Genomic DNA, 19,849 nt, shown 5'->3' with positions numbered 1-19,849 from the left:
TGTTATTTCACATTCCTTGGTAAGGACATAAACGGAAACCTTCTTACGAACGAGCGTGAGGTGATCCAAAGGTGGCGGCAGCACTACGAAGAATGGCGATATGGCAGACGAAGATGGCGGTATGATGATGAACCTGCGAGAACGGATCTCCAGGAAATGCAGGAGGAGATTGGCCGGCTGAAGAACAACAAAGCCCCTGGGGTTGACCAACTACCAGGAGAGCTATTTAAATACGGTGGTGAGGCACAGGCTAGAGCGCTGAACTGGGTCATTACCAAGATTCGGGAGGAGGAAGTTTTGCCACAGAAGTGGATGGAAGGTGTCGTGTGTCCCATCTACAAAAAGGGCGATAAGCTGTCTTGTAGTAACTACCGCGCAATCACATTGCTGAACACCGCCTACAAGGTATTCTCCCTAATTTTATGCCGTCGACTAGCACCTATTGCAAGGGAGTTCGTGGGGCAGTACCAGGCGGGATTATGAGCAAACGCTTCACCACGGACCAGGTGTCCGCCATTCGCCAAGTACTCCAGAAATGCCGCGAATACAACATGCCCACACATCATCTGTTCATCGACTCAAAGCCGCATATGATACAATCGATCGGGACCAGCTATGGCAGCTAATGCACGAACACGGATTTCCGGATAAACTGACACGGTTGATCAAAACGACGATGGATCGGGTGATGTGCGTAGTTCGAGTTTACGGCAAGGTGATGGTCTTTCGTGTCTGCTATTCAACATCGCTTTGGAAGGGGTAATATGAAGAGCAGGCATTAACACGAGTGGTACAATTTTCAATAAGTCCGTCTAGCTATTTGGCTTCGCCGACGACATAGATATTATGGCACGTAACTTTGAGAAGATGGAGGAAGCCTACATCAGACTGAAGAGGGAAGCTAAGCGGATCGGACTAGTCATCAACACGTCGAAGACGAAGTACATGATAGGAAGAGGTTCAAGAGAAGACAATGTGAGCCACCCACCGCGAGTTTGCATCGGTGGTGACGAAATCGAGGTGGTAGAAGAATTTGTGTACTTGGGCTCACTGGTGACTGCTGAAAATGATACAAGCAGTGAAATTCGGAGACGCATAGTGGCTGGAAATCGTACGTACTTTAGACTCCGCAAGACGCTCCGATCGAATAGAGTTCGCCGCCGTACCAAACTGACTATCTACAAAACGCTCATTAGACCGGTAGTCCTCTACGGACTCGAGACCTGGACGATGCTCGTGGAGGACCAACGCGCACTTGGAGTTTTCTAAAAGAAAGTGCTGCGTACCATCTATGGTGGGGTGCAGATGGCGGACGGTACGTGGAGCAGGCGAATGAACCACGAGTTGCAAGAGCTGCTTGGAGAACCACATATCGCGTTCAAACCGCGAAAATCGTAAGACTGCGGTGGGCCGGACACGGTTGAATGGTTCTTGAAAACGATCCAACGGGCACAAGAAGGCGAGGTGCGCAGCGGGCAAGGCGGATCGATCAGGTGGAAGATGACTTCCGGACCCTCCGTAGACTGCGTGGTTGGCGACGTGTAGCCATGGACCGAGCCGAATGGAGAAGACTCTTATATACCGCACAGGCCACTTCGGCCATAGTCTGAATAAGTAATAATATGATGCGCATTTGTTTATTAGATCGGATTAGGTATAAGCGGACAATGAGAACATTGCAAACTGCGCCCAAAACTATCCGTCATCAACATCTCGAGGCAGCATTGCCGGAAGAAGGTGAGCTTGATGGGGCCCCTCTTGAGGACTACTAGAATAGCAATGCGTGGGGTGTAATGCCAATAATAATAAGAAGAAGAATGTGGTGATCGGAAGGTGGACACTTCAATGGCGCTGAGACTACAGACAGTAAAAGTCAAGGCAGCGGAGGAGATGACTACGTCAGTTCAACGGACGATGGAAGCCAACCAGCCCCCGCCTTGAGGAAAGTTAAGGATACCATTCAACAGGTAAAGACTGATAAAGCAGCTGGTAAGGATGGTATCGGAGCTGAGCTTATCAAGATGGGCCCGGAAAAGCTGGTCACTTGCCTGCACAAACTGATTGTCAGAATCTGGGAAACTGAACAGCTACCGGAAGAGTAGAAGGAAGGGGTCATCTACAAGAAAGGTCACAAGCTGGAGTGTGAGAACTTCAGAGCGATCACCATCCTTAATGCCGACTACAAAGTGATATCCCAGATCATCTTCCGTCGTCTGTCACCATTAGTGAATGAGTTCGTAGGAAGCCGGCTTCGTTGACGACCGCTCGACAACGAACCAGATATTTACTATAAGGCGAATCCTTCAAAAATGCCGTGAATACCAGGTCCCAACGCACAATCTGTTCATTAATTTCAAGGCGGCATACGACAGTATAGGATAGACCGAGTAGAGTTATGCAAAATTATGGACGACAGCAGTTTCCCTGTGAAGCTTACCAGACTGATCAAAGCAACGGTGGATGGTGTATAAAACTGTGTGAATACTTCGGGCGAACACTGTTGCTCTACATTGCGCTAGAAGGTGTTGAGCGGAGAGCCGGGTGTAATAGCCTGGGTACGATTTTCAACAGATCCAGTCAATTTATTTGTTTTACGGATGACATGGACATTGTCGGCCGAACATCCTTGTGGGCGGAACCGAGCGCTACAGAGCCTGCCTGGGAAGCAGTGATACGATAGACAAGGATACCTTCGAGGTGGTCGATAAATTCGTCTACCTTGGATCCTTGCTAACGGCTGATAATGTTAGTCGTGAAATACGAAGGCGCATCATTCAAGTTCAGTTCTTCAGCTTGGTTCTATTCTGATTAAAATAGTGTTCACAATAGAAGTTCAAAAAAAGTGATTTTTGGGGTAAAAGTAAGATAAAATGAAAATTAAAAGTAAGACCGAGATATAAACTAATAAAATGGACAATTTCGAAACTATAATTAAACGAAAACGTAAAAACCCAATCCGTCTTAAAGCATTCCGCATTGCGTTTTTATTATTATTATTATTTTAAATCTTTCTCTAATAAATAAATATCATAATACATCGAAATATAAGAAGATAGTGCCAAATCCATTGACACGGTGTACAACCATTTATTGCTTCCGGAATTGATCATCCGATTTAACATCTTTCATTAACTTTATTAGCTTTCATGTTTTCATTTTTATTTTAACAACAGCGACAGCTCGATTTTTCAATTAAAAAAAGAAAAAAATCAATAATTTAACAAACAGAAACTATAACATCTTCCAATAATTGTGTGCAACAGTAATTGAAACGGTTTTCCGTGAACCGCCCAGCAACAGTCGAGTGCTTCCTCCACGTTGATTCTATTTTTCCGATGACGAGGCCAACAACGGGAGGTCAGGTTGGTATTGTGGAAACAATCGACCGATATCGATCCTACATTCCGAGAAGCGATGATGGGCCAGATAAGTGGTTGCCTCCGTGCTGCCGGATTGATGTTGTTGCAGCCATTTTGCAAGTTCATTTTCAAAAGCTTTGTTTTTGCTACTGGTTCGATCGATCGGGTGGCGTTTTCGATCGTTGCCATTGGTATGATTACGATGATGGTTTTTGTTGTTGTTGTTGTCGATTGGATGGTTTTGTTGTTGGTGATGGAAATGGTGAGCCGTTCTGGAAGCGAACCTCCAGGGCCACCGCACGTCGAGCGCCCATCGGGGCGGGCATTTATTCCTTGAGGATAAGTTCGACGAAGGCGGTGTCCAGGTCGTCTCCGATTTCCCTGTACTTCTCCTTCTCCAAGACGAGTTCGTCTGTTTAGGTGGGTTTAGGTCGATACGTGGACAAGAACGGAAGGTGTGTCGATTGAATAAAAAAAAAGAAAATCGAAACGAAAGAAAAATTAAAAACAATGTTCACAAATGTAACAGTTGGAGAATAAAGAAATTATTTGAAGATAAAATTGTAACGTTACCTAGTGGCAGCGGTGAGGTTAGGAAAGCACAACTCTAGCTTGAAAGAAAACGGTAAAGAAATTTGAAGCCATTCCAAAAAAAGACTCGCAGGGTTGTTGTTTCATCCTGTTGGACTCAATTCGCACTGGGTGTACGATCATTCATTCAATCGTTGATGTCATACCTACTATATATTGATAAACCAATCGGTTGGAATTTCCGAGGAAAAGTGCTTCTTAATTTACTTCATGGTTACACAAATTATTTAATTTTTAGAAGCGGTGTGTGAAATATGACGGGATATGTGATATACTTCACATCTTTTAGAGACTCGTAGATTATCTTTAATGATTTGTTTTAACATTTAGAATCCATATAAAAAATACTGTCTATTCGTACTTTCCTTATTTAAAGTTGAGATACATATAAATATATTACCAATCGGTTGGGAATTGTTCGTGACAGATTTTCTCTAGGAGAAGTTCGTGACTAATGCAACGTACACACCAGTCAAGCAGTTTGACGAACATTGACTCCGCCCCCAAGAAAACGCTTCGGTTGCTGCTTTGTTTGAACGTGTGTGAAGTTGTTCGAACAACCATTTGACAGTTGGCGGCTCGGTTGGAAAAAATTAAAACGGTTTGATTTTGGTTTGAGTTGTCGGGGGTGGAGTCAAGGCTCGCCGAACATGTTTGAGCATTAGTAGTGAAGTTGCACAAACCCCCATATATTTTTGATGGTTGATGCTCAAGTTGTCGCTTCGCTCGTTCGTGTGTGATACTGTTGGTCGAATAAATTGATTGTTCGTGCCGCTGTTGGTAAAACTTGATGGATGTTTGAATAAACGAGAGGTGGAGTCAATGTTGGTCAAACTGCTTGACCGTGTGTACGTTCCATAACATCTTCCGCCAACGGAGGTAACGCTGTACAGTTTGTGGTTTGGGTGAAAAAGTGATTTCGTCGTACTTTAGGTGTAACGAGAGGGTAGAATAGATTGACAAATGTATTCAGCATTGCGTAATTTATAAGGAGAAGATCGTTCCAATATATTCTTCAAAAAGAACTACAAAAACTGCTTATAATCTGCTAGCCAGAAAAGAAAGAAGAGCATCGAAATTGAAGCAGCAGAGGCAATTCAAAAGGTACAAGGCGATGTAGGGTCAACATGGCAAGTTGTCGCTAAAAGTAAGTAGCGTCAGTAGAAGATAATACACACAGCCGGAATGGATTGGTGTAACGAGAGGACTTAGTCCAAAAGATTGTAGAAGGATGGTAAATAATTTCGAACTTCAATAATGAATCTTTATAGTGAAGGGTTTTAAAGTAGGTACTGCGTCCTTATATCAATCGACGTTGGACACAAATCTGCCGTAATCTGTAAAAGTGACGTATACGCCATTTTCCAAAAATGATGTTAACGAGTACTACTCATCGAGCTCTTTAACAGAAAAATGGAAAACATGCATGTTGTAAAATAGCTGTTACGTCATTTTTACAGATTACGGCAGAAATACGGCACATTATTTTCGTTTGCATTAAGTGGGTTGCAACATGACGAATATCTGAAAAAAAGTTGCATAAAGTACTAGGAATCGGATATTCAACTCTAAAATTTCTATAAAGTTTAAAGCTTCAAAACGATTTCTCAGGCAGCGTACAATCCACCTGTTAATCAGCAGATGCCAACACTGCCGCAATCAGCCAAACCGTGCAACATCTAACAAGTTTTTCCCTTTTTTCTGTTAAAGAATTCAATAAGTAGAGTAGATATTACTTGTTAATACTATTATTAGAAAATGGTATTAGACCGTTTTGACTTTTCATCTAAATACTTTATTATCGTGTCTTTTTCTGCTCGCAAAGTTCATCACTTGCCGTTTTGACTCATATTACGAACACTTAAGCACATGTTTCACTTCTGAGGTCTTTATGGCCATTGAATCGGAATGTATTGATAGATCTATTGTTGCTATCGAGTAGCGCAAAAAATAAATTTCCATCTAAGTGCTTGATAATCATACTTTATTGATTGTAACTATCATTATTTCATGATTTTATTCTGAAATTTTTAGTTTCAAATGACGAACACCCAGAGTAAAAATTGTCTCAAATTCCGTCCATTTTGATTTAAATTTCGAACACCACATTAAATACACTAAAACGCAAAATTTCAACGTTATCATATTGTTGTTGGACAATAATGATATCCATGATCTGATCTGTAAGCCTGCTGATAAAATTGTTTATAAAATAATGACGAAATATTCCAGATATATCTCCAGAATATGCGTCTGTTCAAGATTTGAGGCAAGACAAAGAACATGCTTACGGTTGAAGCACTTACAGTTTTCGAGCTAAGCGTGCTTAGGACCATCTTTGGCGATGTACAAGGGAACGAAGGATGAACCACGAGCGTGCCTAATTCTCACCCCAAGGTTACAGGTAAAAGGTAAGCAGGAAGGATGTGATAGGCAGAGCACGTTGAAAGAAGGCCGAACAACAATACTGCAAAAATAGTGTTCGCCTAAGACCCGGTTAGTACAAGGAAGCAATCAGTTCTTCTGAAATTTCGACAAATTCTACCTTCCGGGACTCGCATTGTTGTAGAAAGTTCAACACATTGAGTAAAAATGAGATATATCTATTTGGTCAAATGACTTTCCTTCTACAATCCTTCTACAATTGATTTAGTTTTAACGGATTCAAGTCAGCTGTGTGGCCAATTGGTAACTCATGCTGACATTCGAAATCTCACGAGAAGCCATCAATAATCCAATCAACTCTACTTTTAATTTTCACAGAGCTGATTGGGATTTATATAAAACGTATATCGATAGGAATTTTGATGTTGATATTCCTCTCGATACCAAAAGTGATATTGATAATGCTCTCGTATCTATGCCAAATTTAATTGTCGAAGCCAGAGGAATTAAAATTCCTGAATGTGAAATTAAATTCAACTCCATTATTATTGACGACGATCTTCAACTATTGATTCATCTTAAAAATGTGAGGCGAAGGCAATACCAAAGAACTCGCGATCCTGCGTTGAAAATTATTTGGCGTGGAAAATGAAATTAAAAAACGTTTCGCAACTCTGAGAAATACTAACTTTGAGAATAAAATGCAATATTTGTTACGATGATTAATTATTTTAGAGCGTCTTAGGGGAAATGCTTAAAGGTTAAAAGACTATTATTCTTCCATTTACTTCCACTATTCACTTTTTATGTATCAACAAACAGATACGTATTTCACATCCTACTTGGAAACTTCTTCAGTGTTTTGTTATCGACTATTTGTTATCTTTTAATATTTGTTACGCCTGTGAATCAATATGGTATGGTAACATTCAAGTTACAACTGAGCTCTGGTCAAATTTTCAGCAAAATCGATTCACGAGCAACCAATATCTAGAGCTCCAAAATTGACCATTTTGTATGAAAAACGGGAGCTTTATTATGCCGGCAAGTGTATATCACCTCCCAGTGGATATAATCCAAACTGAACAGTTTTTCAGTATATTGGTTTTCATTCTCGAACAGCTGTGTAGAAGGCGGTCACTCTCTAATATCAAAGATCCGGGGATATATAAGCAAATTGGTGGTCTCACATGCACTATCACTATTCTACGGATGAATTTTAAACTTCACAATTTTTCAACATATTGGAAATTTTCTTAATCCCACAGATTCCGAGATATCTAAACTGATCTCTCATATACTGTAGCGCCACCTTGCGGATTAAATCTAAATTAATCAGTTTCTCAACATATTGGTTTCCAATCCTCGAACAACGTAGTGACTGAAACTTCCCAAATCCCATAGATCCCGAGACATCGAACCAAACTGGTAGGTACATATACACTAGTGCCGCTAAGTGGAGAAATTCCAAATATAACGAATTTTCGGACTATTGTACTTTTTATTACACGCAAGTTCTCGTGTTATGAAAGTTGAAGCAAGTTGCGGAAGGTTAAGGTGAATAACGACGTAGTCCAAAAATAGCTGCCACATTTCGTCGAATGACATTTAGTCGAATGACATTTGGTCGACAGGACATTACAATTGGGAAAGTTTTTTTGATCACCGTACATGACTCAATCATTAATGATTTTATTGGCATTTATCGGTGAGTACAACATCTAAAGCTCAAAGTAAGAGGGAGCGCAACAATGAAGAACAGTATGGATAGGTGTCACAAGCGAGCGACGAGTATGAAGCGAACAGAAATTGAAATTTTAGTAGAGGGCCAGTTGTGAGAAAAGTCTGCCTGTCTTGGTAAGAGTAGTCACCATGCTACTACCCAAGCCGTTCCTGGGTGGACGTTAGGCAGAATAACAGCGATTTCAACAATGCTGTTCTCACAACTGGCCCTCTACTAAAATTTCAATTTCTGTTCGCTTCATACTCGTCGCTCGCTTGTGACACCTATCCATACTGTTCTTCATTGTTGCGCTCCCTCTTACTTTGAGCTTTAGATGTTGTACTCACCGATAAATGCCAATAAAATCAATAATGAAAGGACATTACGTCGAATGGACATTTGATCGAAGGGACATTTAGTCGAAAATGAATTTTTAATCCAGTAGAAAAGTAGGACATTTGGTCATATGACGTTTGGTCGAAAGTGGATTTTCGAATTAATAATCTTGATACATTTAGTCTAATGACGTTCCGTCGAATGGATATTTGAAAAAAAAAGAACTTAAGCCAATAACAATTAAAAAATAAATGATTTATTGCGGTGTTCCTAAAAATCATATAATTATTGTTCATACTATAGTCCAAAGAATGATGGGTTGATAAAAAGTATAAATAATACGAAAACGGTGAATATACGCATAACTGTCTCATGTACATCGGAAATTCCAGCAAATATGGGACGAATATGCGTGTGATGGCAGATTAGGTCATAAGATCATTTGGTCGAAATTAAGTTTTTGGCCAATAACTAACGAATTATGGTTGAAACTGGGTGGTGCGGATAGAATCGATTTGGTTGTCAAACTGAAGCCAAAATTTTCTATTGTGCCGGAGCCAAACATTGAAGATTGTGGTTATGTTCGTTTCTGATCTAATATTGAGAAGTATTGTTATTATTTTGAGAAAAAATAAAAATAAACTTTGTTTGAGTTTTGTATTCTTTGTAACAAATATTCTCACATTATATTTAGAGTGGAAAATTAGTGGGAATGCAACTAAAAGCATTCGTTACGAAATTTCACGAGATTCAGCAGCTGATCGGAGCATGAATGTATGTAAACAATCGTAAAGTCATGTAGAGTCTAGCGCATTTGTGCGCTCTCATGCAGCGTGGAAAGAGAAATTCGAAGAGCGGGAAATGTTTGACAGCCAAGTAACTGCAAAATAATTTTGTTTATGGGAGTGATTTCAAAATATCCCTCTGCTCGCTTGAGCGCAGAAAAGCGGCTCTATCCGCAGTACCCAGATGCAAACAAGTGAATTTTTTTTAAAACTAATACGCGTTTTAAAATCAGTATTTCGGTCATATCTTCCTAAAACGTAGTCCAATATGGCCAATTTACTGAAGTCAGTGCCTCAAAAATGGATGAGACTGGGTATGAAAAAAGTATTTTGGACATAATTTCTGATCCTATAGTCCGATCCAGTTAATTTTGAATAGAAAACAATGGCACAATATTTTTCGTCAATTTTAATCTGTTGCGAGCAAGTCGGCTAACGTTAAGTGCTTAAATAGGAGGCAACACAGCGATGATCCAAAAAATGGGTTTCGTGTGAAAGCATGAGACAGATTTAAAATTTGATTTCTAACGGTTTTTACCATAAAAGTACAGTTACCATATCGTTTTTGTTCTCAGTACATTAAATATGATAATTCCATTCCCTTCAATTAGATAACCTTCTTATCTAACAATCTCGATGCGAGCTTATCAATTTTGTCTCTTCTTATGTCAAAATCAACGTATTATATTATTGTTTTGCAAAATCTGTATAAAATTTTGACATATACAAATTTGGAAGATTTTAGTACAATCTTTGTAATGAAATTTCACAATTTTGTATTATTTTAATGCAGTGTTTGTGTGTGAAGCTTTCATTTTTGTTTTTATTAACAAGAGTCTTACTAAGTATTTTCCATGTTGTGGCGTAAGATCGAAATTTTCGAGTGGAAGAAGGGTTTTCAGTTGAATGTCCTGTATTAGATTATATCAGGAATAGCGTGGAAAAATGCTTTGTTTTTCTTGTATGTACTTATATTTGGTTTCTGGAGTTTTGACGAAATCGCTGTCGTCGCTGTCCGGAACATATTTTGCTGGCGAGGATAGGGTGCTAAGTGCCGAAGAAGGAAAAATACATTGACAGTTCGGTACCCAACATGTTTCGGACAGCAAAACAAAGGGAACCGAAGCGACAATCTTTATCTTGTAACTAAAATACCTTTTGTCCATCTTGGTAACAAGAACCTTCAGTCGTATTTGCTCTTCGATTAGGATAGTTTTGATTTGTATTACATCAAACCTTATTTAAAAAAAATCTGCTTTTTAATTTAAGTTGTTGTCAAAACTGCGCTTGTAAGGCTGGCTCATGTAAGGCAGTGACAACTATATTGCCACCCATTTTTCAATGTTTCTGATCAATTTAATGTATAACAAACATACATTTGAGATTAATACCATGTTAACATTGTGTCTTTTTGTTATCAATTAACAATCTAGGTTATTTAGTCTAGTCTGTCTTATAAGGGGTTTAAAAACGAAAGAACTGTCAATTGCAGTTCCCCATTAAATGGGTTTCTTATCATCAATCTCGTCTCAGAAGTACTAACACCCGAAATTCACTGGTTGGAAAAAACAATATTAGAATACCTACCAGCCAGTGATGTGAAATGTCAATAAATGTCATGTGATTTCTATTACTAATTTGCTAATAACTTTTTTCATAGTTATTCACATTTCGGATTTTTTGATTAACATGTTATACTTTGTGAAGCAGATCATTGTTCTGAATATAAACTGTAAGGCATGAGACAGATTTAAAATGTTATGACATTATTGTCATTTGATACTAATTCGGTTCTCAAGCCGGCAATTTCAGATTTAGAGCAATGCCCTATTAAAAAGAGTTTTAGGATTCTTTAAGGGCTGCATGATTATATAAAAAACACAATTGTAAATAACTTGTGAAAACAGTTATTAAAATTTTAGTCCCATTGCATCGAAATGACATTTCCCGTCATTGCTACCAGCATGGTGGGGCACCGTAATCCACACACCTGAGCAGTGATAGGAAATTTAAAAAAAAGTCATGGGATTGCTATTACTAATTTGCTAATAATTTTATTCAGAAGTGTTTCACAATTCGGATTTTTGACTATCATGTAATGCTTAAAAGATCCTAGAGCTTTGTCAAACAGATTATTGTTCTAAATACAAACTGTGAGTCATGAGAGCGGAATTTAAAAAATGTCACGGAATGTCATGACACTAATTCAGCTCTCACGCCGCAAGTATCATATTTAAAGAAATTACCTATCAGAAAAAGTCATAGGGTCCTTTAAGGGCTATATGTTTCGAATTGACATTTCCCGTCACTGCACCTGAGCACTTCTACTATGTGTCTATTAATCAATAGAAATTACATTCCGACAGAAAATAATGCGTTCGTTGTTTATTTTCAATCTAGTGTAAAAAAACTGTAATTTCGATGTAAAACATGAATAGTTGGGGTTTGTAGAATATTTTATTATAAAGAAATTACGAGTAAAATTGTGAAATTCGTGAAAAAATAAAATTATGATTTGCATGAATATTTTGCATAAGCAGTTTACAACACATATTCCCGCCTATTATTCAGGACAACGTGTTTCAAATGGACCGAATTGATGGGCAGATCAAACATTTCAAAACGCATCTTAACGGTCTATGTAATTCAAATTCCGTTGATCAAGCGTTATGAATACATTTGATAAATCAACGTTGAAAAAATAATCTAGAAAACGCGGAGTAACAGTACCCAAATACTGGCGCTTGCTGGGTGGCGATATCATCCTAATTTCTATTACTTCAAATTCGCAATACCCAATCAGGAGAGGATAACAAATTAATATCATATTGCGTTACTGAGTTCAACAATTTTTCTAACATAGTCTGTTATAAACTTAGTTCAGGATGTTGTTAAAATAACTAAATTTTCTAACAAAACAATAAAACATAACATAATTTTGTTAAGAAAAAGTGTGATAAAAATTTATCATAATTCGATTATATCAACGGTTGTTATAAACAATTGATGTTGTTACAATCATGTTATAATCTTGTTTTGGCTTCCTAGTCTGGTATCTACTTTCCATACACTCAGCGAACTGGACTATCGAAACTCATAAGTGGCAATTATCGTTTTGACTCAAATCCCGAACATGACTCATATTCCGAACACTAGCGTTTTAGCGCCCTCAAACTAAAGATTTCATCAGTTTTCCCGACTCAGGATCAAGAGTGCCAAACTATTCAAAATCTTATGGAATGCCTTATCAGTAAGATGGGGTGAGTCAAATTTACGTTTATGCCAAAACAATGGTTTTTGTGTTGTTGCACAAACAAATCAATCTTATGAAGTTGAAGCACTTTTCCTCTTGTCGACGTACTGGTATGGGACTTTTCTTTTTCGCTCTTTTCTCTTTTGTGATTTAGCTAGGATAGTTACGAAATGAATTACACCCTTTAAACGCATCATAAGGATAAAAATAATAACGACACAAAGCACATTACAAAATAAATCAAACAGTTTTTGAGTTTATTTAGTTGGAAATAGTGGTGAATGTTTGATAGAAAATAGTTAACAGTTAACTTCAAAGGCTGGTCTAATAAGTGAGATAAAATTGAGAACCATTACATCTTTCATATTAAATTTTAGATCTTCAAGCCAGCGCGACAACATCCACCGTGCGCAACACACGTAAAATGAAAATTAAACGGAAACAATAAGAATAGGATTCAGGAAAGTGAGGGTAAGCGATATTTTGATGGGATGGCTTAGGACGCGGGCGCTTCCTCTGCTGGGGCGGCCTCCGCCGGAGCAGCTTCGGCTGGGGCGGCCTCAGCAGGGGCAGCTTCCGCCGGTGCGGCATCGCCAGCAGGGGCTTCACCCTCGGCAGGAGCGGCGGCAGCAGCTTCACCTTCAGCGGGAGCCGGAGCACCCTCCGCTGGTGGAGCTGCTTCGCCTCCTTCCGCAGGCGGACCGGCGGCTGCAGCAGCGGCGGCAGATTGTGCTTCAGCTTCAGCGGCCGTTTCGGCGGCAATGTCTCGTGGTGGCGTCGTGCCGGTGGCAGAGCGAACGTATGGCACTTCGGCAGCCTCCGGTGGGAAGTGCTTCTGTAGCTCGAACGGACTCGGAGTGCGTGGTTTCGCATCCACTGGGGCGGCCTCGGCAGCCTCCACAGCAGCTTCGCCGGCCGGAGCGCCCTCGGGTTTCGGAGCTTCTTTTGGCGCCGGTGGCGGGGTTGGCAGCTTTGGTGGCGGTGGTGGAGTCTTCGGCTTCGGACGACGCTCGGTCCAGATTGGATCGACGCCCGGAATGAGGTCGACGAAGGCAAAGTCCAAATCGTCTCCGATTTCAGCGAAGCGAATCTTTTCAATAATCAGTTCGTCTGTGCGGAGACCGCGGCGTCGGGGTTGTCGGTTATTTGGCGCGCATTGGTGGTTTAGATTTAGGATTGGATTTCAACGAAAGTTACGCAGTTTAGGAGAAGAAAGAAGCATAACAGAAGCAATAAATATAAAAGGTAGAAAATATAGGACAGAACACATAGTTTTCGAAAACCAGGAAACTCATATACATACATAAAATAAAACGCAGGCAAACTCGGCTTTAAATAAAATAATATATTATTATAAACACTCAAATATGATATCATTTTATAGTCGCTGTTGTAGGTTTTGTTGGTTTATTGGCAAAATGTTGAAATGAATGCTTTTGTTCCCTAAATGCTAACAGTATTGATCGCGAAGTTTGCGTGTACATGTCCCTTCTCGAACTCAATCTGATCTGATGCTTGTTTTTGTGTTTATGTGTTTGCTATGGAATGGACTTGACGGAATAGGTTGTACACGATCCTTACCATTTTACTGCGCTTAGTTTACTTTATGACGAAAGAAAAAAAAACAAAAATACTCTCGACCATGGCTTTGCCATAAAAAATCATCTCCAATAAAATGTGATCCGGAAAATCAATCGGAAAAAGTAACAGCTTCCCTAAATGGCGGATCAAAGGCACATTGTAAAGTTAACTAAAACGCAGTTCCCATCTGGTTCTTCCGGTCGATTTTCCGCCACTCCTAATGTTTTCTTCCGTCATTTGAAATATCTCATGCTGTTCCTTAAAAAAAATATGTATAAAAAGAACTGCTCTATCTCTCATAAATTACTCTGCATTAGACCATCTTTTTTTCGGTTCTCAATAAAAATAGTGATAACTTATTGCGGAAAGAAACGAAAAGTAAACTAAAATTAAGAAGAGGACTCAAAAATTAAATCCTAACGAAACGAACATAGGGCAACGAGAGTAAAATATACGTATTCTATCCCAAATGATCTGCATGGTGCAGTTCAAATACGTATCATCGATTCTACGGTTTCTCTTCGAACTACTTAAATCTCTACGGGTGTAACCTTATCCGAATAGTTTGCAATATATTTTTATTTTTGTGCAATTCATTATCATTGATAACATTTGAACAATCGCATTGTGTTTTTTCTGTGTTCGTGGGAGTTTGTTTTGCGATGACACTCATTCTTTAAAACATGATTTGATCTTTTTTCGTCTTTCAAAACGTGTTATAGCAAATAAATGCATTTGGTTGGCGTTAAATGCGCGATTTGTTTTACTTTTAATTCTACAAGTCAATCGGAAGACAAAATGAGAAAGAAAATGTAGACGTTATGGAAGAAAAAATAATAAATTGCAAAACGGTCGAAAGGCGCAAACGCAATTGTAAAAGTAAACGGGGAGGGGGCAGTAACAGTTTATTTGTTTCCATAATCCTAACAAACTTTAAGCTGTCCAGCAAACTTGCTACTTAACAAGAGAATAATGTCTTTTTTGATTAACCTCGAAAATCGAATGTGAATGTCCGTGCGGAATGTTTGTCCACTTGGCAATGTAAATGTACAATAATCCTAACCGAATGGCGCACGCAAGCCACAAGCTACCGGCTCGTTGTCCGGTAGATGTCACTCCACAGCGCGTTAGTTCCTAAACTTTCGCTACCTTAATCGTGTTCACGTGAAGTTGATGTTTGTTGTGCAGATTGGTAAACGTTTGCCTGTGCATATTTTCGTGACAGATCCTTGCTTAACGGTATACTTGAGGGTGTAGTAGTATGTTAAGTGTGTCTCTTTTTTTCCAGCATAAAAAAGATCGTGACAGCTACAAAAAAACGCGATGAGTAACAGCAGCGACGCGCAGAGTAGAACAATGCTGTCCGCGGAAGAAGTTGTTTCACGGCACCCGAGGACTAGTGGGTCCATCCTAACATTTTTTTTTGTTTGTTTTACTAATTCACCATCTTCTCCGCCATCTTTGATTGAATAATGGTGCTGTCGATTGTTTGTTTGTTTGTAGTCGAAGTAGACGTAGTAGTAGTTACACTGTTGACATCCGTTGCCAAAGTTTACATGTTCTGAATATCATGCAGGGTGGCTTCCATTTCTTCCTGGAGCATTTTGTTCTTGGCGCGCTCGTGCAGTAGTTCGTCTTTTTTTTTCAGTGTAGAATGTTATTGTTGGATCGTGTTGGCGAGTTGGCGATACATTTGTTTAGCGATACACACAAAATGGAACGCACGCAGAATTGAATAGCAGCGCAGGAGTGTTATAGCGAACAACATCGAAAACGGCAATTGGGTTCAGGTTGTTTTATGTTTAGGGGGTTAACGTAAAATCAAACATGAAAATAAAAGAAAAACATCAAGGATAAAAAATAGGTTAATAAATCATATGAAAATAAAAGGGTTGAAACTGTTCATGAGGCCTTCGATTCACGCGTTTTTCCATAACTAAAAGCTATTAGGACGCAATTGAATCACAGCTGCTTAAGGATTTTTTTTCTAATCAGATTGTTCTTTTGATTTTTGGTAAATTTTGGTTAGCGCAAGTAAAATATTTTCGAAACTCGGTGACTAATTTTGGGTTAGCTTGAACTGGTCGTATGTGGATTGAATACTGATCGAAAAACTTACCCTCGAGTCTGTCGACTTCCTTCTGCAACTTCTGAACGGAACGCTCAGCGAATTCAGCGCGAGCTTCAGCCTTTGTGTTTGCAAGATCGGATGTATTTCGATGACGAAGGTGAAAGACAAAAAAGAAATATATTAGATTTGTGAAAAGCAAATATAAGAGGTGAACGTTCTTTTCAATGGTCAATTAATTTTCGCACCGAAAAAAATGTTCTTCATTTAGCAAAGCACTTTTTCAGAAGCAGCAAACTTTTACTTAGAATTAACATGCATTATCCTAATATTATAATAACTCAATTTTGTGGGTTAGAACTGACACGAAACGAAAGCTAACAACAATTGCTTACCTCCACCATAACAGAAGAAAATTGAAAGCGACTTCTAGTAGTTAGATAGCAACAAAATATATATTGGGTAAACTACTCCAGATTATCTAAATATTTAATATGATTTCATTGAAATTAAATCTGAACTACATCAAGATAAAACCGATGTTTCGATGGTCCCAAAACCTAATAACCATGTTAAAGTGAAGTATTCAAACAATGAAGATATTCGGCTGGTTTTAGACGTGAAATAATTTAGAAATTCTAGATAAAATAGCTCATGTTTAGTTTTTGGGTCCAATTTGAAGGCCTGACATTATTCTCCAAAGCAAACGTCTCCAGAGCAAACGTTATATTTATACACTATTTCATCTACAAATGATCCAGAATTTTTCTACCTTACAACCATACTGAATGAGGTTAACGAAATAAGTCAGTTTCTTTCGAAAATTATAAAGAAATCTTCTAACTGTGACCTGTTAATTTTGAGCTCAACGAATTCCCAATTGTTTAATTTCGTTTTTTATGACAACGATTTTTGTTTTGTTTTCGTGTTTTATTTAGTCCCGATTTTGAACGAAGCAGGAGGAAAATAAGATACTTCTGAACGCCACCTATCACGACTGAAAGTGTGAACGCTGGCATCCATATAGCATTACTTCTGATGGCACTTACATTGGTCAATTTATCGTTCAATTGGTGGATTTTATCTTCGACAGAATCACGTGATGCCATGGCCTAATGGGAGCGTATGTTCCAATTTGCAGTAAGGATAAATACGAATTTAGTAATGAACAATGATGATTGTTTGTGATTTTGGAAATAAAGAAGATGATACTCATTCGCTCCCCGATGGCGATAAAGTCACAATCCATACGGGGTCTGTTCGGTCCAGTCGGAAGGGTCACGGTCTGATACAAATGTTTACTAATTATTTACACAAACTTAGAGATAAGAGAAAGTGATCCCATAGCCAAATTAAAACAGGAGGACTTGCAACCCGATGTATTTACATACATGGAACGTGCTGTAGAATTGTGGAAGTAGACGTATCTCAAATGTAAAGCAAAATGTTGTAAGGTCTTTTGGGAAACATAGCCACAGGAACCTGCTTGTGGGCTTCGTAAACGTGTGGTTCATTGTCGACAGGCATTCATTCCCACCTCCTAAGACTAAGTCGAGTCAAGTACGAGGCACTGAAGACGACCTTACTGTTGAGGTCGAAATACGTATCTGTCAAGGTACAAATAAGTGGTGGAATTAAATGGGATTGTACAGACTCGTCTTATGACAAATGAAAACATAGTTTATGGAGGGAGTATTAGTTGGATAATATATTGCTTTTATAGGAACGGAACCTCCCGGAATCAGTCGTGTGCCAATTTCTTGCTTTTATTCAAACGAATCTACTAAAGTAAACAATCAAGATGTGTCCGACGAAGTCTTTTCTCGGAAATACAACAATTCGAAATTCCAAATACTTTAAACCAGAGATTAGATGTTGTATCTCCGACCACATAAATCTTTTCATTCAAAATAATTCGTTACTACAAACGAACCGAAATCCGTAGCTCTGATAAACGAAAATCGTCGCTTTGTATTGCACAATAAATCGCCTGTTCCTGCTGCAGCTTATAGCACGGCAATACACGCTACCCACCACTCAACGCCCAAAGGGCAGACAACAAACGACGCAGCAAATATGTTGGCGCACACGCAATATTCGGCAAAAGATAAGATATTTTATCGTTGTTTGCCCGTTCTCCGATGATGCGGCGACAATGATAAGAAATGGCAGTGTGTGAAACAGTTGGACCACCAACCGTTTACCTAATGAACAAAATCGCTTACCCTCAGTCTGGGTGATTCTCATTACGCCGAGTTAATGCGAGTTTGATCGATTGAAGTTGTGCGCTCATCTTATATATAAAAACCAATCTATGTATGTATGTTCGCTAACTACTTCTGAACCACTTGGCCGATTTCAACCAAATTTGGTACAGACATTCTCTATCCTCAGAGGAAGTTAACAAAGGGGTGGGATGGTCATGTAGAAAAGGGGAGGGTGGTGGGAGGGGTTTTGTTCAGAAAACGAACAATTCTGTGTAACTTTCAACTCCCAGGACCGATTTCAACCAAATTTGGTACAGACATTCTCTATCCTCAGAGGAAGTTAACAAAGGGGTGGGATGGTCATGTAGAAAAGGGGGAGGGGTGGTGGGAGGGGTTTTGTTCAGAAAACGGGCAATTTAGTGTAACTTCTGAACCCCTGTACCGATTTCAACCAAATTTGGTACACACATTTTCTATCCCTAGGAGAAGATAACAAAGGGGGTGAAATGGCCGTTGAGAAAAGAGGAAGGGTAAAGGGAAAGCGGTTGTCTTTAGAAAACGGGCAATTCAGTGTAACTCCTGACCCCCAGGACCAATTCTAAGCAGATTAAATGATTAAATCATTCAACTCTATGATTAAAGATTATGATTAATGAATTATAATTTTTTGAAAATGATGACTGATAATGATTAATGATTAAATTCATTTTGACAATAATTAACGATTATGAATAATAGATGAAAAACCGTTGGATTATGATTAACGATTACCGATCGTGATTAAATGTTGACACACTATGTGTATGGTTAATGATTAACGATCGATATGATTAATGATTGATGATTATGAATGATCAAATTGCATAGTGATCCATAATCGAGTAACCTTTATTCCAAATTTTAAAAGGTATGATAATTATATGATAATGATTCAAGATTAATAAATAAAAGCAAGGTATGCAATGATCCAATGTTCCAGCATAACTTCTGTACCCTTGCCCGATTTCAACCAAATTTGGAACAAACATTCTTTTCTTAAGAAGGCGAAGATGACAGGGATCGATCAACTCAACACTTCATCGAAATCATGGTTTGCCCAGAGAAAAGCAATGATTAAAGTGTTTCCTTCTGGACGGTAAATGTGATCATTTCTTTAAAAATAGACGTTTTTCCGGAATAAGGCATCGGTGTATGTTTTTCCTTCTTTAGAAATAGACGTTTGCCCGGAATAAAGCGATTTTGGGTTTGATCCCATTTTCAAAATCAGTCAATGTTTTCAAATGTAATCTACCTTCTTTTAATCAAATGATGAAATATCAATAAGAAAACACAATTATCCTTTTGACCTATTCCAATTCCGATGGTGAAAAAAACTGCGAATTAAACTGGCAACTCCGAGCAAGGCCGGGTACATAAAGCTAGTAAATAGATAGTTTGTGATTATGAGTTAGCGAATGACTGATACCTGTAGTTGGTAAAATGTTTCAATCGTCAAATATGTTTCCTCATTTCCGTTGGGATCTCTTCTAGTGAACAGTCATCGATTGTAGAAATGTAAACT

General features: G+C 38.8%; 1 protein-coding gene across 24 annotated transcripts in view; it reads right to left on the bottom strand.

The window, feature by feature from the left end:
- Positions 1-19,849, bottom strand: part of LOC134227607 (tropomyosin-2) — a 129,953-nt gene that overhangs the window by 3,358 nt on the left and 106,746 nt on the right. For 8 of the 24 annotated variants that reach the window (XM_062709212.1, XM_062709213.1, XM_062709215.1 and 5 more), the window contains 2 exons: positions 16,133-16,202; positions 12,661-13,542 (listed from right to left, as the gene is read on the bottom strand). In XM_062709212.1, coding sequence (XP_062565196.1) covers positions 12,929-13,542; positions 16,133-16,202 — 684 coding nt within the window. In that variant the 3' untranslated portion in view covers positions 12,661-12,928. Of the gene's footprint in view, positions 1-2,955; positions 3,772-12,660; positions 13,543-13,757; positions 15,649-16,132; positions 16,203-17,130; positions 17,194-19,849 lie in introns of those variants that run through there. The other 16 variants (XM_062709221.1, XM_062709208.1, XM_062709209.1 and 13 more) reach the window with 7 other exon arrangements.

The sequence above is a fragment of the Armigeres subalbatus genome, chromosome 3, assembly GCF_024139115.2.
Source record: "Armigeres subalbatus isolate Guangzhou_Male chromosome 3, GZ_Asu_2, whole genome shotgun sequence".
NCBI classification, from domain to species: domain Eukaryota; kingdom Metazoa; phylum Arthropoda; class Insecta; order Diptera; family Culicidae; genus Armigeres; species Armigeres subalbatus.
The sequence above is the reverse complement of the archived record's forward strand: the minus strand, read 5'-3'. Positions and strand labels throughout refer to the sequence as shown.